Genomic DNA, 23,516 nt, shown 5'->3' with positions numbered 1-23,516 from the left:
GTGCTATTAGGATAAGCCATTCCACTGAAGGCAGAATGCTAAAATACATACAATAAACGCTTGAATGTCTTGACAGAATATTAGCAAAATACTCAAAGAAAGAGTTAGTATTTGACTTGGAGGTTGAAGTGTGCAGACAAGAGCCCCTAATAATCTAGAGGAATACAAACAAAGAGTCCATAGTAGAGGGCAAGGTGAACCCCAACTAAAACAAATGCCAATTTTTGCCCCAAAAATTTCAGTCCAGAAAAAAAGAAATAAGATCATTAATATTAATATAAAACATCAGAACGAGAGGTGGACTGTTCGAGTAGTAATGAGAAAGATGCACCCCAGTGAGCATTAGCCTGGCTGTGAGAGCAGACTGTCAGACAAAATTAGAGCTTGACTGATCCAGTGATGACACTAGTGGGAGAGGATAGTGACATGGATAAACTTAAGCACTGGGAATGCCAAAATGCTAGGAGCCAGTTGGTTGATTTTAAGGTGAACTAATTCAGGTGCATTAATTACAACTTTACAAAATCAGGTAGGTGGATATAGATTTGGTGATGCCTTCATACAACTTTACACCCCTAGTCGGTCCTGCACCTTATAACCACAATACCTCCATCTATGCTAGATGCAATGTCAGAACATAAAAGGGGGTCTCATTACCAATAAGGCAGGAATAGTGGCTTTGTCAAGGTGTTAGAACATCAGAAAAAGCAGCAACATGTTATAATTCACCATTGGAACACGATTGAAATATATGGGGATACTGCCAATATTTATTACTTTTCATTGTAATATAAACCTTTGCATTGTCAGTCATTACTTTTGTCAGGAAAGCATTAAAGTGAATTCCTTGAGTCCCAGAGTCGAATCTCTACATTCACTATGCTGCTACTACAGTTTTAGGGCCAACCATCAGGGGGTCTCCCCTCTCCAGAGCTTATGACATAAGAGCCACAGCTCCAAGAGTATTCGAAAACCATGAAAGCCTCTCCTGAGGTCAATGATTCAGTCCCCTGTGGGACTTAAGGTTATGTTTGTGGGTAAAATCTGGGGGGAGGATTGGTGCACATCTAGCAGGCCCCTAAACACTTGTTGATGCCCCTGCCCTTCTGGGGCACCACAAAGAATATTATACAAAGTGTATACCCTCGCAATGGCTTTGAGGCGCTCCTTGGCATGGGTCGGATCAGTTATGAGCAGCTTCCCCTATCTTCGGTGATGCTTTCTTTTCTAAATGCAACCTTGCTTTACTCTAGGTAGCTGGTCTGGTCTGTTCTGCCCGCATCTTCATGGGAAGGTGGTTGTCTTGTGCGTTCCGCTCCCCTGGACATTAGCGCTGGAGCCAGCGGGCAATGCACACCACACAAGGAGCTCCCGCACCCATGTCTAGGGAAGCGGAAAGCCCACCACACAAGGAGCGAAGTGGCACTCTACGTTTGTGCCCTGTGGGATGGTGTCCCAAGGACAATCTTTGTGGCTCGCCCCAGGAGATGTGGTGTCCCGGGCCAAAAGGATTCCCCCCCCCCCCACATGCCTCCTCCCCATTCAATCATAAAAATGAGGTTGCTCTAAACCCTGGGGCATTGGCCCTCCACAGGGGAATCTTTAAAAATTCCAGTAGAGTTGTACTTGCTCCCTTTCACTCGGTCACCATGGGAAACAACTTTAAATGATGATCTCTCAGGTCCCGTACGGGCTAATTTTGCTGATTATGGCTCTTTGCGCCATCTATAGTCAGCAAGCGCTTTTGCCTCAAGCCTCCTGATGGCTATATATCTCTTTTTGTTGGGTGTTTGATTTTCTGGCTTCCTGTGCCAGACCTGTCTTCTCCCTGGGCTCCTGGTGTTCCCTCCTACTTGGGAGCATCTTTCACAGCCATTAAGCCGAAAACCCTGCCTGCCATACTCCCCACCTCTCCTGGCAACTTGAAGGGAAGGACACCTGTGTATCAAGAGTCAAAGGCCAGGCCACAGAAGTCTTAGATGAGCCATCCAGGGTCCCTCAGCAGGTCCATTCCTCCAGCTGTTTCTCAGGGGGCATATGGGGGTTGTGCCACTGGCCCTGGACAGACGCCCTCAAAGTCCTGGTGGCAAGCTAGAGTTAACATCCTTCAGTCCATCATTGAAAGCACATCAGGTCTCTTACTAGCTGGGCATGCTTTAGCCATTGTTGCTCCCAAATCCAGTGTCTTCTAATAATTCTCTACTTTGTGCAGAGGTTTCTATGTGAGGGTGAAAGCTCTAGAAGTCAGGCACACCTAGCCAATTATAGCATGCCCCATCCCCACTCCACTACTGTCCCAACCTTCCTGCACAGCATTCTGGGGCATTTAAAGATGGCGACTTCACATGGACTATGAAAAAATCTTCCCTGAGAGCTTCTGACAGAAAAGCCTGCTCCCCTCCAACCAAAACTTCAAAGGGGAGCCCATCCTCTGATAGGCTTCAGAGGGCTGGCCTTCCTCGTTTCTTTCTGTGGGCTTTCCCAGCCCAGGTGCAGTGTGACCAATTAATTAATAGATGCAGGTTTCCTCCACACTCTTTCCTTGGCCAGGAACTGGGTTGAGCACTGTTAATAGCAGTATTGGGTGGGTAAGCCTTTGATCCTCATGATGGTCAGCAGAGTAATTAACTTGGCCAAGTATGGGGTACGAAGGCCTGGAAACTGATTATGGCTGAGCCAGGGAAACATGAAAGTTCTTAAAGTACCATAAGGTGTGTAGATATGATTAAAGTGATGGTGGATCTTCACTCAGGATACATGTTTAACCTAAGATTTTTACCTCACTGGATCCTGTAGGCAAAACTGTACTCTGGTGAAGATTTCGCCTATAATGTGTAATTTAGTTATTCTCCTAATTCGGGACACTCAACCTTAAAAGATAATCGTCTATATTAAAGATTCCACAGATCCTGTTCTTGTATATCTTCTTCCCTCATTTATTCCAAATTTCTTTTACTCAATAATCACTTACCATTTGTTTGACATTAACACAAACAGCAGCCAACACGTGTTTCGCAGAGACCCGCTTCATCAGCGCTACTTGAAGATATATGTGTGAAGTCTAACTGATATGTGAGTTTTGCAAGAAGGTATCTTGTTCTTAAACATATACAAACACGGAAAATGTCTTATTTATTTTAATCTCTTTCTCCTTAGCCTTTTATGAAGAGGAATCACCACCTATTTTCGATTTAGTTCCAAAACCCCCTTTAGTTTTCAGCAATAAATTTCATTTTTAATACTCAGTCTCCGTTTAATAATTAAAATTCAGTGAAGCGCCACAAGCTTTCAGTAGGGACTAGAGACCTCAGTCTGAATGCCTATCCACATTATAAGTCCTATCCCCAAGTCAGCACCAATCCTTAAAGAGTCCCTTCTGCAACATGCTACATGTGCTCAGATAACAGGCTGTGCAAGAAAGTAGTCTTATATATATATATAGCCTACACACGCCTGTGCTCACTTGTTCACATGTAACCAGCCCACAATTGTATGCACACGTGTGTTCACATGTAACCAACCCAGAGCCATGCATTCAGAAAAGAATGCATCCCAGAAGAGTTGGGAAGCGGCTCATAACTGATCATAGCCATAAACCTTGTATAATATTCTTTGTTGTGCCCCAGAAGGGCAGGGCCATCAGCAAGTGTTTGGGGGCCTGCCATATGTGCAGCAATCCCCACCAGATGTTACCCAGAAAAATGACCCTAAGTCTCCCAGGGGACTGAATCCCTGACCCCAGGACAGGTTTTACACGTTTTTGAATACTCTTGGGGCTGTGGCTTTTATCTCATAAGCTCTGGAGAGGGTTACAAAATGCCAATAAAAATACTTTAAAAAATATATATATATATATTAAGCTCTGGAGAGGGGAGACCCCTGTTGGTTGGCCCTAAAACTGTAGTAACAGCATAGTGAATGTAGAAATTAGACTCTGGGACACAAGGAATTCGCTTTAATGCTTTACTGACAAAAGTAATGACTGACAATGCAAAGATTTATACTTCAATGAACAGTAATACATGTTGGCACTGTCCCCATATATTCCAATTGTGTTCCAATGGTGAATTATAACATGTTGCTGCTTTTTCTGATGTGCTGACAACTTGACAAAGCCACTATGCCTGCCTTATTGATAACAAGACCCCCTTATGTTCTGATATTGCATCTAGCACAGATGGAGGTATCATGGATATAAGGTGCAGGATCGACTAGGGGTGTAAAGTCATATGAGGGCATCACCAAATCTATTTTCACCTAGAAACCTGATTTTATATAATTTTAATTAATGCATAGTATTTAGTATTGTGTGTGTAATACAAGTACTTTTCCTTTAATAAGAAAAAGCACTGACTGGACAATGATATATTAAGTGTTGCTGCTAAGTACTAGCAAACTGGGGTTACCAGCCCACACCACTTCCCCTGAGTAGGCCTTGGAGCGCTCTGCTTCATTACCATGAGAGAGTCAAGTGCTACAATGGGGCACTTGGTTCACAATAAAGAGTGCAAGAGTTCATAGTGCTGGATTTATTACTTGTGAAGTACTCACATCGGCCACAACTGATAACACAATTTGTTACATGCAGTTCAGTGAATAACTGAAAAAAAGCAATTAAAAACAAAATACTTAGTGGATGAAGATTTTCAAACAGGATTCTTGCTGAACACATTAATGTCAAGGCAGGGATAAAACATCCCAGTCTCATAAAAAAGCTAAATCAATGCATACCTGTCTTTGATTATACTGAAGTAAAAACTTGAAAGGTCTCTTGTGATTAAAGTCGTAAGCAGACGAATGACTTTCCCGAAATCATACTCCTTATAAGCCTGTGTGACCTAAGAAGAGTAACAAAGCCAGACATTTAGACAGTGTTTTGGCAGCTGCAAAACAGGTTTGCAAAATGGTTTAGACATTTGTCATTAGCCCACAGCAAAAACATTTTAAACATTCATTGCTATAAATTGGTCATCTGACCAGAGTGGCTATATCATGTGCATACAAAGCTGATGTGAACCAATGTTGAAAATCCTGGCAAGCTGTTCCCGGTTTATCACAGTAAATTTGTCTGTGCAAGTGGAACACATATCAATTGTACTCGCTCATTGCTTTCGGCTGTTGCAACAAATGAAAGATCACAGCCATCACATCACCATGATACTTACTACAGCGGATTCTTTCAAAACAGGATGATCCACACTAAGAAATTAGCCTGCCAGGATGCCAGATAGATGGCATTCAGCACTTCCATTAACAGCTTGTTAATTCCAATCTTTGAGTATCAAGCCACAGTTAACAGCCAAACACATAAAAATGCTTAGTATAGACGTGGCACAGTATTTATCTTGTTCAAGATCACACAAAGTGTGGTTTACAGTCAAAAAATGCTGGACAATTTGATTATGGGTCCAAGACATGCTTCATCCATTGCCTCCAATTCATTCCTCAAGTGAGCAGTGATTATTTTTAACATTATAGGGTAGTCATGGTTTTCTAAATAAAGTAAAAGTTACTTACCTTTGGCAACGCTATATCTGATAGAGACACAGTCTAGCCGCAGATTCCTTAACTTTGAATTCTCCCAAGGCGCCAGAGTGGATCTGGAAATTTCACACTAGTACCTCTGCGGGCTGGGGGACGGCGTTGTACGTCTCCGCTGTGACGTCATCTCCGGATATGACGTCAGTGGAGCCATGCAAGTCCCCTCTGGCGCGCGGACGTCGTTTTTTTCTGTGAGACCTTCTGCGCCTGAACGCAAAGCCATTACAGAAACTGGTCGTGGAAAAAGTGTGCCAAAAAAGATCACAAAATCTTTGAAACAATAATAAAGAAGAAACATCTAATGTGATGTTAATACCAGACATGAATTTTAAAGAAACGCCCATTAAAATCAACGTAACATAGGGCTACATGAAACCCTGCGTCCTGGTGAATAACCCAGATATGAGAGAAGACACTCTATAGACCATTCATCAATGGTAATGAACGGCATAGCAATAGCCAAACCCAACCTACCACAACAACACTAGGCTTTTTGTTGAACATCACCATACGTGATATATTGACATTACCAAGAGGACTTTCAAAGAAAGGACAAATAAATGAATATTACTCACTGGTGTGTCATCCAGAATGAAATAGAAAACCAACTCTCACTCTACCAACCACATACACTAGGAAATGGATGATTTGAAACATCTAGACAAAAACTAAGTGGCCAGGGCAACCGGTTTGTTTAGCCCCAACTTAAATTGAGATAGTGAACACTGGTATATAAACCCAGTAGTGAAAGGGTGTAGCCTTTATCTCAAAGGTAATTCTCAGCACGGGGAGGATGTGCAGGGCATTAAGGAATCTGCGGCGAGACTGTGTCTCTACCAGATATAGCGTTACCAAAGGTAAGTTACTTTTACATCTGGTGGAGACATCTAGCTGTAGGTTCCTGAACTTTGAATTAAATACCATAGCTATACCCCACTGGAGGAGGGTCTGTGAACTAATCCTACAAAAGTAGTCAAAGAGAACTAGCCGGTCAAAACTAACAACCTACCAATACATGTAGGAATAGCAGAACAAGAGCTTGGCTCTTAACAGAAGCCATGATTACTGTCACATAACATATAAATAAAAACAACCTTACAGGTCCGAGAAAATCGGCCCTTGAAGGAAACTGGTTGAAAACCCCTCAAGAATCATCTGTCAGAAGACAGTCATTAACCCCTGTCCCCCAAAGGGGCAAGAAAACTAGATGAACAAAAAGGACAAATCTATGATAAAAGTCATATAATCTGCAGTGATCATAATAATAAAGAATCGGGGAAAGAACTGTCCTGTTAAAACCCCAAAACAGGACTTTCGGAACTAATTTCCCCAAGGTAAAAATGAACGACAACAACTCCTTGGTTTAAATAACTTAGATTGGACAAAATGAATATTCATATTCATCCTATGCACCAACTGCATAACATCTTACCACAAAGCTTCATTTATAGACATAAAAATATATATGCAAACATAAATGTGTCACCAGGTACTCCGATTGACCAGCAATTCACAGAATTTCACTGGCCAATAACTAGTGCCAGAACCCAAGAACGTATAAACCTTGCCTCCGTATGGCCTTCAGTGCCATAGTCCGACAGACTGAACACAATAAGCCAGCTCCAAAACGCGCTTTCCAATTATAGTGAAATAAGGCAACGCACCTAAAAGTGCAGTTCCAAAATATCTTATAAAATAACTCCTTGTCAACAACAAGCACATATGACACCTGTGGTACAAGACAATATACAAAATACAGCAGCACATTTCATCATGTATACATCGTATACCAAAAAACCACTCTGAAGTGAGAGGTTTGACAAAAATACACAACCCAGAGAGAGGGGAGGGGTGGGTACTACGTCAGCAATACACCACCGTAGATGACTTGCCAAAAGAAAATGCTATCTGTTAAAAGGTGGCCTAAAGGATTGACACCACAGGGGGAAAAAAACAGTTGTGATTGCTCACGAGAAGAGAAATGCTGAAAGTAACAAGTACATTGTCTCCAGACGGCAGGAGATGTAGATCAGACGGAACCACATATATCAAGAACATCAAAAGGAAAAAAAAGCCTATTAAATAGCCTCTAAGACTTTCATAGATAATTGCCAACCAAATAAACGTTGGTCTTGAGACAAGTTGGACCAACCTGTACATCACAAACCTTCGGCTGACAATTTACCATACCACAAAGTGGATTAGGGATAGGTATTGTCTGCATTTGAGGAAATATTCAGGTCTACACTAGACACTGTTCCTTTACCCTAAAGGAAGAACTCACAAGCAAATAGCACCGAAAAGCATTCAAAGTATATACTATGAATTAGAGCAACACTTCAACTTGCTCAATCTCTTCAAATACTTGAAGCACTCATAATAAATACGTAGTCCACTCAAGAAGAGAAAACAAACTGCACTGAATACACTAGTTAAGAAAAAACATAGAAGTGTGTAAATGTAACAGAACCCCCGAGAGGGTATCACAAGAGGAAAAGAACGGCTACTAGTTCACTACCATAGTCCTTAAGAGAACATAAAACTAAGTACAATAAGGACTAAGCTGTATATCAGAGAGATCTATAGTACAGAAATAGACTGCAAAAGTAGTATTTCTGCAGAGCTATACAATAGCAAACCAATACTCCACGTAGAAAAAGTCACATACCCAATAAGGGGTATAACCTCTTGAGACCAAGCACTTCTCCGGTGTAAAACGAAGAATAAATAACCAGCTACAAAAACTGTAAATGTCACCCAGAGAGTAAAAAAAAAAAGTCAAATCCGGAGACAAATCATCTTATTGTATGCAAAAAGTACTGCTTAAGTCTTCAACACAATAAGACATAGTAGAGGTAGGAAATAATCCTTAAACATAAGAACCACAGCCGTGTTTACATAAGAAATAAATAAAAGACCTGATAAGGTCAAATTACAAACGGCCAGCAATGAGGCGTTGTACCGCAGAATCAGCATGGCTGTCAAGTAAACAGGCTCCATCAAAGGGCAAGTCTTTCAAACTCTCCTGAACATTATCAGGAAATCTCGACTCACTCAACCATGCGTGTCTACGGAGAGCAATTGATCGAGCCATAGCTCGGCAAATAGAATCTGTTGTGTTCATTGCCGATTTAATATTACATTTTGCAATCTCACGGCCATCCTGCACAAGATGAGAGAGTTCAGCCCTGACCCCTTCAGGAAGGGAAGGAAAGCAGTTGGTTGACAGAATCCCACAACGTATAGGAAGCCCTTCCTAAGACACAAGATGTGTTCAACGACCTCAAGGCCGAACTAGTCGACGCAAAGATATTCCGGCCACACATCTCCAACCACCTAGACTCTCTACCTGGCGGAAGCAAAGAAGAAACTTGGCGAAGCTGTGGTAGTTTGCACAACAAAACTCTTTAACAGTAGGGTGTCAAGAAAGACAAGCAGGGTCGTCCGGAGCAGGACGATGACGTTGCGAAATGGCACTATCAATAGAAATACCGGACATCAGCCTTGCCCAAGTCACCCAGGAGAATATCGCACAGAGACTCTACCTAAGGCAATAAAAGTTCAATACCCATGACACCTTGATGAAGCAGATCTAATATTGAATCAGATGACAAAGTCACAGACGGAAGCTCCAACTTTACTAATCCAGCAGCTCTCTTAATAGTCTGAGTGAAAGCTGCAATAGCCTCCGTCGCCATTCATGGCGGAGAAAGCAGATCATAATTAGGAGAGGGTTACAGATAACTGTCTTCACCAAATGTCACCAAAGAACCTCCTACCCGAGGCTGACCAACCAAGTGGTGGACGTCACCAGTATCATCAGATTCTTCTTGGAATACAGGAGAAATAGCAACATAACCAGCTTCATTGTCAATTTGTAAAGGAGAAGGTGCACGAACTGTAGTGACTATAAGAGTTGTCTCTGGTCGTTGTCAGGGCAGCGTCGTATCATCGTGCACCATGAATGGGGTCTCCGGTGTCGACCAACGGTGTGGCGGCGTCTTTACCACCTCATCCAACGCCACCATTGTCACAACAGGAAGCCACACCGGGCTGTGTCCCAACATCGTAATGACTCCAGATACGGAGTCGAGGTCCTCAACCGGCGCAGAGGGTGAACCCGCCAGCGTGCTCCAGTTCAAAGTTCCTTCAACCTCTTTGGAGCCCAAAGGCGCAGCAGGGGGAGGTGTAGACCCAAAGAAGGATTGCAGAGCATGAAAATATGCCTGCATCTGGGTCATAGTCACCCCGATTCCAGGATAAGGAGAGAGGCTCGGGTCGACTCCTGTGCTACATCCTCCGGTAAGGAGGAAGGAACCAGCAATAACGTCACCACTTTGTGAGGCTGAAGACTTCTGGGACCTCGATCCCTCCTGATGGGATTTCCGCGACTTGGATGAGCGACGCCCACGGGAACGGCTCCTGGAATGGCCCGGTGCAGGAAATTCAGAGCGGGCTGGAGATCGGTGTTGCCTAGACTTCGAACAGGAGAGCTGCGCTGTCAACAACTTAATTCGCCTTTCCCGCAAGGACTTAGGCTTCATCCTCTTACAGGTGTCGCACTCCTCAGAGTCGTGGTGCTCTCCTAAGCACCACATACAGATGGAATACGGATCCGTAGCTGACATCTGTCGAGTTCAGGTCTCGCTCCTCTTAAAACCTGAAGGCATAGGCACACTGTTCCCAGACGGAAAAAGGCGTTGAAGTAGGCCTAAAACAGAAGGCCTGAGGAATCGCTTCTCCGGATCAGCATTGTAGTGCAGAAAAGAAAACTGACGTCCGCGCGCCGAAGGGGATTTATATGGCTCCACTGATGTCATATCGGGAGACAACGTCACCGTGGAGCTCTACGGCGCTGTCCCCGGCGCGCAGAGGTAGTACTGAAAAATGTCCGGATCCAGTCAGGCGCCTAGGGAGAATTCAAAGTTAAGGAATCTGCGGCTAGATGTCTCTATCAGAAAAAGTTTTTTATTTTCAACTTAGGACATACAATAAAGTTACCTTTATCATTTCTCCAGTACTACTAGTTTTTACTCTCTAAACCAGTTGGTGGGCACCCATAAGTGTAATATAATTCCAAAGACTACTTTCTTAAATAGCATGCAGCCAGTAATGTGTGGCCAAACCTCATCTCTGTGCCCCACAATTTTTTAATAAAGCCATCAGTTGGATAGATCTGGCAAGTGATGAGAGTTTGAAGGTGGGGTGTTAGCAAATGAGGGGCACCTATTAGGAGCAGAGTGGCTCCTAGGAAATGGAGGTGTACTTTATGTGCCCTCCTGACCACACAGCCCTGCTCTGGGTATCATTCCATATCATGGGAAGATCTCAGCTCACACACACACACACACACACACACACACACACACACACACACATACAATCTTCATGTGTGCCGAGGTGAGAGGTGAAAAAATACTGCAGCCTCCTATGGGAACTTCGAAGCAGGGGAACACACTCTTCAGTGCTACACATGGGGCCTTTCTCCATCACAACACTATTAACATTAACATATTGAAGACAAAAATAGAGGTCCTGTCTAGCAGAGTGGTATTGGTGGAGCAGACAATACAGAAAATAGGGCAACATGTTGATATTCTAGAGCACTTCAGTACTAAAATGCAGTTCTCACAGGGAAGGAATGACAGATTTCAGTGACTGCGTGATTTGCACCTTGATTTTCCTGGAAAATCAACAAGTATGCTGTCGGAGAAGGATGTGGTCTGGATGTTGGGATGCTGTCACACTCCATGGGATGGAAATAGATATACTTGATGACCTCCTTGAAATGCAGAGGGGTACTCATTCAAAGAGGATCGAAAGAGCTTCCTGAGCCCAAATTAGTTGAAAGCAAGAAGGGCAATATTTTACCAATCCTAACCTCATCTGGAGGGATGAACAAGTTTAACAGGTTGGCTAGGACGAGGTCAGACAAGAGAAACAATGTTTGTTGAATCTATCTATGCCATGGTCCCTACCCTATTAGGTTTCAGAGGAAGCATATTCTCCTGGGAATCAGAAAGGAACTTCAGATGGGCACAGCAGCAACGATTTCCCATTCCCACTCCAGGCCAAAGTAACTGCAGCATAAGGGCTAGTCATTCAAGTTTTATCCTGGAGATACTGGCCAGGTGTCTGCTGGAGGAGAGAAAGACTAAATGAATATGTTGGTCACTGTGGGCCCATTCGGAGCCTTTTAATGTCGCCCGGCTGCAGTGGCCTTCAGAGGGGTGCATGTTAAAACATCAACAAAAACATCTATTGTGTCCAAAATATCTAGAACCAAAATATTGTAAAGGTACTTGCATAAACACAGGTATAGATTTAAAACTGTGCTTACCTATATATACTTCTATTCACTATATTTTTTATCTCTATATTTAGGCCCTAATATTTTGGCCTCGCAGTGTTTTTTTCCTCGATATTCTGGTGAAAAAACTCTTCAGAAGCCAAACCAGACTCAGTCAAATCCGCTCTCCTTAGTAATATACTATTGAATTTTGTTTGATGCACGTTTTTTAGAAAAGATTATTCCTCTGGTTTCCTTCAGGCACTCTGCTATGCTTGAGTTTCTTTCTCCCTACACATTGAGTCTGGACCGGTGTAATACTAGAGAACTCCAATACCCTATCCCTCTTAAAACGCTTGGAAATAGTTCAAACATTCATTGGTCTGGAAACCATTAGCCATAATGGAATTTGTCCCCTTGGACATACCACACAGAGTGGTTACTGATCTGTGTTATGTGTTCCACAAGTAAAGATATACACACAATAATGGCAAAAGTGGACTCAGAATGAGACCTATGTGTTTAACTTACTGACCGAAGAATTGGTTGGTTACTTATATATATGTAGAATGCATCCTTAAAGTAGGGATTTGTTTTGCAGAACAATATTGCTGTAAACAATATCTCTTGTAAGTCATAATATGTTTAATGATATAATATCACAATTGGCATGTAAATATGATAATTTAAAAGAGGTTTAATAGAACAAGCACATCCCATCTGCACCCCCACCCCCCCAAGGGAGTGCGATTAAGTGGTGTAAAGATCTCAATCTTACAAACCGGCCCAGAAAATAGAAGAAACTGTTAATTTCTGACACAAACAATTTAGCTGTAGAAAATGGAGCTGACAGAAAGTTCTACTGTTAATTAAACACGCTGTTGTGTTAACTGTTTCGACTTCAGAACAATGACAGGGCGATTCCAACCCATTAACTCCAGTAGTCTGTAAAAGTTACTTCATCCACTGAGCTAGGTTACAGCTGAATAGGTGAATAAAGGTAAACTACATGTAACCTAATACTTGTCACATGCCAGCCAAGTACGTGCAGGAAGCAGGCGGGATGACGTTGCCTTTTTATACGAGTAGAAGCAGATAACTAGTGTTTCAGAGCTGTTGCGCTTCCTTCTTTCTCGATGGAGCGGAGCGGTCACGGGAGGAATGGATTGGAGCCAAACATAAATTCAGTGTTTATTACAGATCTTGGCAGTCTGCCTCTTCTGCCACGCTGGCCAAATGGCAGGGCATATATCACAGCTGCAATAAAGTACAGATGACTGAGTGAGACGGTTACACAAGTCAGGTGATACCAGCACACCCTACTCACCATCCTTTCTGAAGCTTGTCAAAGGCAATGTTACATTTGAGTGCAGCGACCAGTCATTTCAGAATTTCCAGATCCATTGTGTTCAAAGCCAGCAGCATTTAGTAATTGTCTGGATCTAGCTGTGGGATTTGCCGCCAGTATCTTGAACTCAGAACATTTACTAACACACAGATCTTTTGTTAGGGCACCAAGGAAAAGGCCTGGGAAAGAATTATAGAGTGTAAATGGAGTGGGGTAAGTGCACAAGAGTGTGAGGGAAAGCAAGAATCCAGAGAGGTGAGGAAAACAGACAAAGGGGAAAGCAAACATAAGGGGAGGAAAGATGTAGAAAGAGAAAAAGCAACATGATAGGGAGGGAACATGGAGGACAGCAAGTGTGATGAATATTGAATTAGGAAGTTGTAGAAACAAATTGTAAGACAGCAGGAGGAGCTAACTATTTGCAGAGTGCAAACAAAGGTGTCTCCAAGCACACACAAATCTAAAGGTGAGGTCGTTGTCTTTTATTCAAGTTGTCTTTTAATCAATCATATTAGACACGCCCCATCGCCAGCACGTTTCGTCTATTGCTGTTCCAATCACTGCAGACTTCGTCAGAGCTTTATATCTAAAACAAAGGCATATTCTACTCAGGAGGAGTATCTCTATAGTTTGCTTTATCTGTCACCTGGGTCAGATGACCCCCGAGTTTCACCCAAGAGTGCGGTATCCACCATTTGGGATTGTGTGTAGGTGCCGATTTTTAAGTTGAGTGCCAAATTCAACGGCGAGCAACTTTATTGGTGCAGTGCCTCGTGCTTAAGGGGAGGCATTCTTGTTGCATGCAAGAAATGGATTCTAATTTTTTTTTGATAAACAACTTTTTATTTTCACATAGGCAGTAAAATCAAGGAGGACATACATAAGTGTGTTGAACATGGCATCAACCAGGCCTGACACGAAAGCAATGATAAACAATAGCATGAGCATTCTCTCCCATCCCCACCCCTCCAAACCCACCCAACGCATCCCTCCCCCTAATTCACACCCCCTAGCCGTCTCCCCCATATTTTGTGGAATCTTTTGGGACACCCCTGGGCCGCATACAGCGACCGCTCCTGCGCAGCACACCAGTCCACCCCTCTCCTCCATTTGACCCCCGTGGGCGGGTCCGCCTGCTTCCAGGCGGCCGCAATATCTCTTTTGGCCACCACCAGAGCCGTAGTTAGGAAGAATTTCTCCTTACGTGTACCATCTAGCCCCTCTGTGATCCCCAACAGCGCTAGTCGCGGGTCACCTCCCACCCCAGGACTTCAGTTAGTTCAGCCTTGATCTCCGTCCAGAAGGTGTCCAGGCGGGGGCAAGACCAGACCAGACCATGTGAAAGAAATCTGCCGGCCCCTCCCCGAAATGGATTCTAATTAATAATATTAGTCTAGTGCTTCTTTTATATTTTAAAATGTATATCCAGTTGTGAGTTAGCGACTACTAAAGGGGGAAGATGGGATCTCATACTCACTCGATCTCTTTTGACCATAATTGTAGAGTGCATATTAAACATCTTAATAGAAGCATATACCTGTGTGATAAACTCACAAAGTATATACCTGTTCCTACACTATAGGTTCTGAAAGAAGCAAATCGTAGCTTAGGTACCCAATGTTAGATGATGGAAGCTGCACTCTCCAGACCAAGAGGATTTGTTGATGGACTAGCAGAAGGGTCTTAGAGTTGCATCAATGGTATGGCTCCTTCCAAGATTAATACGTTCAAAGATGTTGGGTAAATGCCAAGGTATCGACAAAACAAACTTCACAAGCCAGGAGAGAAAGTTACACCTGGGACAAGATTTCACAGGGAATGGGAGGGCCTCCAAGGTTAACCATTCAGACATGATACGAGAAAGAATGGACACTAGGGAGTGGGTGTGGTGAGAGGTGTTCCCAGACAGGTATTAATGGGACATCTGTGAGAAAGAGGTTGATATTGCTGGTGCCCAGGATGTTGACTTGTGGCTGGGCTGGAGTTGCATGATTTTTTTTGTTTGATCTGTTTATTAAAGATTTTGTCATTGTGAACGTAGATAGAAAGTGGTACATCATCTTAGAAAACACCATTCAAAGTCAGTAGGTAAATAACATGTACGAATCACAAATTAGCTGTACATTAGCATAGTGACATCTGTTAAGTTTGCATGTCTAAACTTTACACATGACATATCCCATCCATCATATGACCTCCACCAACCTTTCAGCATAATGCACCATCATATTATAATACAATAAGACTGGATCTAAACAATACTCTCCTATCACAAAAATGCGGTGCTTATAGCTTCACTCTGCCAATTCACATTGATCCAGTTAGCACGCCAAACAACTGTATATAAAACAAACCCCTAACGTGGGAAAAAAACGATCGGGAAAGGGGTGGGAAAGGAAATAGGGCCGCAGAGAGGTGTGGGAGGGAATACATATCCCGGTGAACCCAAAGGAGGCCTCAACAATCATCCTATAGATGCACATCCTAATATTCAGTAGAAATGACCATCCGGTGTGGGGTCGGGAGGGACTAAGACCGTGCAGTAATTCGAAGCGCAAGTCACAGACCCAACCAAAGAAACCGCTCTAAGTATCTGTGTTATATCCTGCTAATGTCAATCCAATGTTATTTAATCACTAGTGGAATGTTAATGTGATGATGCTATCAGAATGTTGGGGAGTCTGTCAGAGAAGGGACAGTTGACTGGGCTGAGCTGCCTGCTGGCTGCTCCTGGTGGGGTCTTTATCTGATTTAGACTTGGTCTTGATTTGATCTACTTATAATCTACCTGTGATCTTTTATCAACTTGAAATAAATCTCTTTGAAACATCTCAACTGAGTGGACTTGATCACTACAATCTGTTGTGGAAATGTCAGTTTGGACGTCCAGTAGCAACAGCCCCTGTAGTACGCACAGCATAGTGTTCCATGCAGCGGACATAGGAAATTTACGCAATCCCATCGTGTCCTCTCGAACCAGAGAGACCGCTTCGCCCAATTCAGCATGGAGAGGAACCAGGCCTTTGTCGACGGAGGCTCAGCCGCTTTCCAGCAGCGAGTAATCAGTCGCTTAGCCACAATGAAACCCAAATCCAAAAACCGGGTGGAAGCTTTATGCTTTTTGGTTCTGAAGAAGATGCCACTGATGCAGGTCTCACATGTTTACGATACTTCCCTGTCCGTGCACGTGGCCAATGCCCTGAACACACCCTCCCAGTAAGCCCGTAAAGCAAAACAAGCCCAGAGCCTGGAGTTGCATGATGAGGTGCTTTCGTCACTACAGCAGGGTGAAAAGGCTTTGAATGTGGCAGAAAAGGTTAGGGGCGAAATGGAGAAGAATAAGCTAGTGTGATGCAGATGTATCTCTATAGTTTGCTTTATCTGTCACCTGGGTCAGATGACCCCCGAGTTTCACCCAAGAGTGCGGTATCCACCATTTGGGATTGTGTGTAGGTGCCGATTTTTAAGTTGAGTGCCAAATTCAACGGCGAGCAACTTTATTGGTGCAGTGCCTCGTGTTTAAGGGGAGGCATTCTTGTTGCATGCAAGAAATGGATTCTAATTTTTTTTTGATAAACAACTTTTTATTTTCACATAGGCAGTAAAATCAAGGAGGACATACATAAGTGTGTTGAACATGGCATCAACCAGGCCTGACACGAAAGCAATGATAAACAATAGCATGAGCATTCTCTCCCATCCCCACCCCTCCAAACCCACCCAACGCATCCCTCCCCCTAATTCACACCCCCTAGCCATCTCCCCCATATTTTGTGGAATCTTTTGGGACACCCCCGGGCCGCATACAGCGACCGCTCCTGCGCAGCACACCAGTCCACCCCTCTCCTCCATTTGGCCCCCGTGGGCGGGTCCGCCTGCTTCCAGGCGGCCGCAATATCTCTTTTGGCCACCACCAGAGCCGTAGTTAGGAAGAATTTCTCGTTACGTGTACCATCTAGCCCCTCTGTGATCCCCAACAGCGCTAGTCGCGGGTCACCTCCCACCCCAGGACTTCAGTTAGTTCAGCCTTGATCTCCGTCCAGAAGGTGTCCAGGCGGGGGCAAGACCAGACCAGACCATGTGAAAGAAATCTGCCGGCCCCTCCCCGAAATGGATTCTAATTAATAATATTAGTCTAGTGCTTCTTTTATATTTTAAAATGTATATCCAGTTGTGAGTTAGCGACTACTAAAGGGGGAAGATGGGATCTCATACTCACTCGATCTCTTTTGACCATAATTGTAGAGTGCATATTAACAACAATCATCCTATAGATGCACATCCTAATATTCAGTAGAAATGACCATCCGGTGTGGGGTCGGGAGGGACTAAGACCGTGCAGTAATTCGAAGCGCAAGTCACAGACCCAACCAAAGAAACCGCTCTAAGTATCTGTGTTATATCCTGCTAATGTCAATCCAATGTTATTTAATCACTAGTGGAATGTTAATGTGATGATGCTATCAGAATGTTGGGGAGTCTGTCAGAGAAGGGACAGTTGACTGGGCTGAGCTGCCTGCTGGCTGCTCCTGGTGGGGTCTTTATCTGATTTAGACTTGGTCTTGATTTGATCTACTTATAATCTACCTGTGATCTTTTATCAACTTGAAATAAATCTCTTTGAAACATCTCAACTGAGTGGACTTGATCACTACAATCTGTTGTGGAAATGTCAGTTTGGACGTCCAGTAGCAACAGCCCCTGTAGTACGCACAGCATAGTGTTCCATGCAGCGGACATAGGAAATTTACGCAATCCCATCGTGTCCTCTCGAACCAGAGAGACCGCTTCGCCCAATTCAGCATGGAGAGGAACCAGGCCTTTGTCGACGGAGGCTCAGCCGCTTTCCAGCAGCGAGTAATCAGTCGCTTAGCCACAATGAAACCCAAATCCAAAAACCGGGTGGAAGCTTTATGCTTTTTGGTTCTGAAGAAGATGCCACTGATGCAGGTCTCACATGTTTACGATACTTCCCTGTCCGTGCACGTGGCCAATGCCCTGAACACACCCTCCCAGTAAGCCCGTAAAGCAAAACAAGCCCAGAGCCTGGAGTTGCATGATGAGGTGCTTTCGTCACTACAGCAGGGTGAAAAGGCTTTGAATGTGGCAGAAAAGGTTAGGGGCGAAATGGAGAAGAATAAGCTAGTGTGATGCAGATGTATCTCTATAGTTTGCTTTATCTGTCACCTGGGTCAGATGACCCCCGAGTTTCACCCAAGAGTGCGGTATCCACCATTTGGGATTGTGTGTAGGTGCCGATTTTTAAGTTGAGTGCCAAATTCAACGGCGAGCAACTTTATTGGTGCCAGTTAAGAACAGGAGGTGTAGGTTAAAGAGACAGATAGATTACTGGGGCTAATAAGGATGAATATGTGTCACAGATAAAGGTGTTGTGAAAACTGAAGAAGCTGAAGAAAATACAGTGTGGTAGGCGCCTGGATGTTTAGGCCATAATGACGGACTCCCAGTCAGGAAGGCAATCTTTCATCCCTCATCCCAATATACTTTACTTGACATAAATGGGAGCGGGACAGTAGGATCACCCACAGTTGATATGCTTTATTCTCAAAACATAAGTGAAAGAAAGCATGTGAATTGTAATTCAACGTTATGACTGGGAGTAGAAGAGACAACAAGAAGCAATAAGACCTGGAGAAACGTACCTGGATTAAGCTGAAAAACACCTCAGGTGGGGTATAGCTCAGAAAAGATAGGTGAGATGTCGGGTCAGGAAGTAAGTTCAGGGCAGACAGGGGAAATGTAGTTGAGCGTTGGTCTGAAGGGTTTAGCCATTGATGCAATAAGGGAGGCATATGTAGTGATGACCATGCAGAACATTAAGGGGTTTCTGTTCACTACTAAGACAGGCAACATCCATGACTTTGGGAAATGACTGTGAGGAATATATAAAATTCTTAATGCAAATGGAAACTCTTGCATGTAAGATAGTTGCACAGAGAAATGTATAATCAAGTACGGCACATGTTGGATAATGCAACATTGATCAAGGTCAGTGGAACACACGTAGGAAACTGGGTTTCTGTTGCAGTAACCCCCCCACTATTTGCCAGATTTCTGATGTACTTTGACTTGATGCGCCCTGAGTCCCTGTCAATCAGGTTCCCAGGGCAAGTGTTCTTTCCCAAAACTGTACATTGGTACTCACAATTGGTAATTCGCAGGCCACATGTAAGTCCCATTTAAAATGTACCATGGGTACCAAAGACACTGTGACCAGGGAAGGACTCCAAGGGCTGCAGCACAGACTGTGCCATCCTTAGAGGTCCTATACCTTAATGCACACATACTGCTATTGCAGGCTGTGTGTTTTGGTGCAGAGAAAAGTGAAGAGTCAACATGGCACACATACTTGTGTGCCATGCCTGCAACCCACTGCTATGGTATAGGTAAGACACCTCTCTAGCTGGGTCCACTATACCACTGGTGGGGGTATAGTTGCATAATCACTGTACCCTTACAGTGTTTAAGTCCATTCTTAGACATTGTAAGTGCATTAGAGCCATAAAAGAGCCTATGGTCTGTGAGTTTGTCACTACGAACTCCACAGCACCATAATGGCTTTACTGAATTCTGGGACACTTGGTAGCTAATATCTCAGCATACTAACCCACAATGATGCCAGTGTGGGAGTTCCTATGCAATGCACTCAGAGGGCATTTTAAAGATGCACCCTGAAAAACGACCAGTCTCTAGTGGGTTTCCTGACTGGTAAACACCAGCCTGCCACCACAAGACATGTTTCTAGACTCCTGGGGTGGGAGCCTTCACTCCCTGGGCCTAGAAACAAAGCCTCTTCTGGGCGGATGTGTTCACACCTCCCCCAGGTCAAGAAGAGCCATCTGTGGCAGGGGAGCTACAAAGGCCTTGCTGCCTTTGTAACACGCCCCCAGCCTCTCCTGCTATCAGGAGCAGGCCCCCTTCTTGTCTCACCCCCTTTTCGGCGGGAAGCCAGGCAGAAAAAAATAGGGCAGGCCAGAAGGTGTGCCCACCTCTGCCAACCCCACCCCTCAGGTAGGGGAAGTGAGGTGAAGCCCACTCTTCAGTGCCCGCCATCTTGTAGATGGCAGGCAGTCTCCAAACAGGATTAGGGATTGTGCCCACTCCTCCACGTCGGGTGAGCAAACCAAGAGTGTAGTCACCCTAAGGTCAGTAGCCCATTGGCTACTGACCATAAGACCCCTAAAAAGCCCCCTAAATGCAGTGTTTAGGGGGAGCCCTGAACCAAGAAGACAGATTCCCGCAGCCTACAAAGAAAAAAGGAATAAAGAAGACGCCCAGCAAAGGAGACTGCAGAGAAGAACTGACTTGGCCCTGCAGCCAGCAACCTCCAGAACTCCTGAGAGGACTGTGAACAGCAGCTAGGTTCAAAAGAAACACTAAAGAAAGACTCCGAGCCTGCTGAGGAAGAAGAAACCCGATGCCTGGAACCACCACTGCACCGACTCCTAAGGCCCGAGTGGCCCACTGGTCCCAGCGAGGTCCGCCCAGCACTCCAGAGTCAGAGTCCACCATGGATTGACACCTCCAGGACTCACCGACGTCGCCCACACCCTCTGCACCAGACCACCCAGCCTTAGTGGACTGGTAAGCTGAAATTCGACCTCAAAAGAAACCTCTGCATCCAGCCGCCCTGCGCCCTGGAGAAGAGGACCTGAGGTGCACCTACGTCCCCGAGCCCTCCAACTTATCTGCCTAGAGGTTGGTCCCTCCCGGTTGACTTCCTAGACGGAGCCTGCAGACAAAATCCAAAACCAGCAACTCCCATTGTAAACAACAGGGTACCCAACGCCAAATCAGCATTCTGCACCCGGCCACTTCTGTGCTGCAGTGGGTGCACCTTGTGAGCTAGCTCGGATACCCCTTTGCTGCCCTGAGCTAAACCCTGGGAGCTTTGCTCCCACATTCAAGTGGCATGCCGGCGAGAAGCCACAAACCGGAGGCCCCCTCTCCCTTATTGGATAACATTGGGCCTCAGCACTCTGCACCCGCCTGCCCCAGTACCGCTGAGGGTTATTTGCGAGTGCATCCTTGACCATGGGGGAAAACTTGTTCTAAACCCACAACCTCAACCCTCAAGACAGTTTATCTACCTGCAAAACGGCCACCCCATTTTTTTCTATAGGATTGCATTGACTCTTGTCCTCTGAAAAACTTCTAAGTGTTGAGGGTGTTTTGTATGGAAACCTAAGGAACTGTGTTTTGATAAAAACTGTTTTACTTACCTTTTATCTAGGAAATCTCCCATTGTGATATCTAGGCATATCACACTGAGTAGAAAAAGTAATCTAAAAAGTAACTCACAAAGTAATTAAAAAGTAATGGAAAAGTAATTGTAACTGTTTCTGAACATTTGACCTACCTGTATCTACATTCAACTGCATTATCAGAAAAGTACTATTTTTACTTACCGGCATGAAGTCTGGCTTGGTTCTAAAAATAAACTACAACAAAGAAATATTTTTGATACAAACAATTAGTCTGACTTCAGTTTTTGAGTGTGTGACATAATTTCTTGTCTGAGTGTGTACAATAAATGCTTAATACTACACTCTGATAAAGCCTTACTGCTCGCTCACACTGCCACAAATAGAGAGGAAAGGTATTCTCTACTTCAGCCTCTGTAAGCCTTTGGAGATCCACTGGTATCTGTGCACACTATACCTTACTTTGGTACAGTATATAAAGAGCCAGCTTCCTAACACTGTACTCAAATGGTTATTATGGAAGCTGAAAGTAAGGAAGAGAACCCTACGGAAGCCTGAGCTAGAGAATAATAATGAAAACTCAGTTGTTTTAAAGTGCCCGTCATCTGCCTCAAATGCAAAAAAAACCAATTGATGAACGAAATTCTGAACAATGTCAAACACTCACTCCCAGTACAGAGATCTGGGCCTAAATTCATCATTTTTTTGCTCAACACGCCACTCCGTTGTGGACCCAGCCATATGCAAATCGGTCTTGACCCTGCTCCCCATGGGAACAGTCCAGCCCGAACTGCCAGGCCAAGTCCTCCCTGGACCGGAAACAAGCATCCTAGGACAAGTTTCGAGGCATCACCCCTCACAAGCCAAGATAGCTTGAATCCAGTGGAATGGCAAGCGCGGAACCCACATCTGGGCATATCCGTCCCACTCGGAATGGTGACCAATGTCAGTACCGAGATCTGGGCCTAAAGCTATAGTGTTTTTGCTCACCACGCCATTTCAAATTGGACCCAGCCATATGCAAATCAGTCTTGACCCTGCACCACATGGGATCAGTCCAGCCCTAACTACCAGGCCAGGTTCCATTTGCATCGGTCTCAAAGGCATCAAAGAGGACAGCTTCCACCATGCAAATGTGCAGCCCAAGAATAAGAGGACGCAATATAAGACGGGAAAAGGCAGATGTAACTTTCAAATATAAAGCAGTGCAGATCTCATTAGGTAGCTGGTCTGTGACCCAGGTACGCACTGTGCTCAGAGACATATGGTCTAAAGTACTCTTAGAAATCTCTACACCACATTACAAAAACTGCCTAGTGGGTAGACTTCTTCTTTGTAGATATTGTTGGAAGAAGAAGTGTACCTGCTTCAAGCAATAGGCTGGATTTGAAATCTAGGTCAGCCACCAACCAACACGATGCATTCTATGCGATGCTATCCTAGAAACAGTTGAAGATAGCTGCTGTCCGAGATACTTGACTGCTCGTTATCCACAGCCAGAAATAGCAGAAGACAATCAATGAGGTATTTTTTTGGGTTGTCAATCAAAGAAAAAAGCAACTGAGCAACATGCACTTGCATTCACTTAAGTAATATCATCTTCAGTACGGCGTATAGCAATTTGCTGGCTATCCACGAGAGTTCCAACTGCCACTGCCTGGTTGAGGGATGTGACGGAATGGCCACAAGCATATGAGAGAAGATTGAAAGAGGTTAGGTCTGATGACAAAGCAGCCGAGGAAATTTCCCATTGGGTGAAAATGACAAATGCTCTCAGCTGAGAGACAGAACTGGATGATTGCAGTGGCAATGAAGGGTCTGAGAGCTCCTGAGGGCATATGGGCTATGTGTGCAGGAGGTGTGTTGCTCGACAAGAGTGATATGCATAAGAATTTGTTCCACATTATGGACTCAATGCTAGTACTGTATGTAGTATACACGTGTTACACACAGTCAAATATGTATGTCCGGAAAGGGTGGGTGCTAGAGATACCATCAGTGATAAATAGAAGAGCTGAATGGAAAAAATAATGGTATGTACTTAGATGCAATATTCTACAGGGAAACGGTGATATCATTCACATGCATTGTGAATGGTTTGTTACATTTGTTG

At 44.3% G+C, this 23,516-nt stretch overlaps 1 protein-coding gene across 1 annotated transcript in view; it reads right to left on the bottom strand.

Moving 5' to 3' along the window:
- IARS2 (isoleucyl-tRNA synthetase 2, mitochondrial) overlaps positions 1-23,516 on the bottom strand; it is a 551,921-nt gene that overhangs the window by 119,944 nt on the left and 408,461 nt on the right. The window contains exon 19 of the mRNA XM_085612944.1: positions 4,732-4,838. Within this exon, the coding sequence (XP_085469070.1) occupies positions 4,732-4,838 (107 nt within the window). The remainder of the gene's footprint in view (positions 1-4,731; positions 4,839-23,516) is intronic.

This window comes from Triturus cristatus, chromosome 6, assembly GCF_964204655.1.
Source record: "Triturus cristatus chromosome 6, aTriCri1.1, whole genome shotgun sequence".
NCBI lineage: Eukaryota > Metazoa > Chordata > Amphibia > Caudata > Salamandridae > Triturus > Triturus cristatus.
Note: the sequence above shows the minus strand (reverse complement) of the source record. Positions and strands in the feature narration are given on the sequence as shown.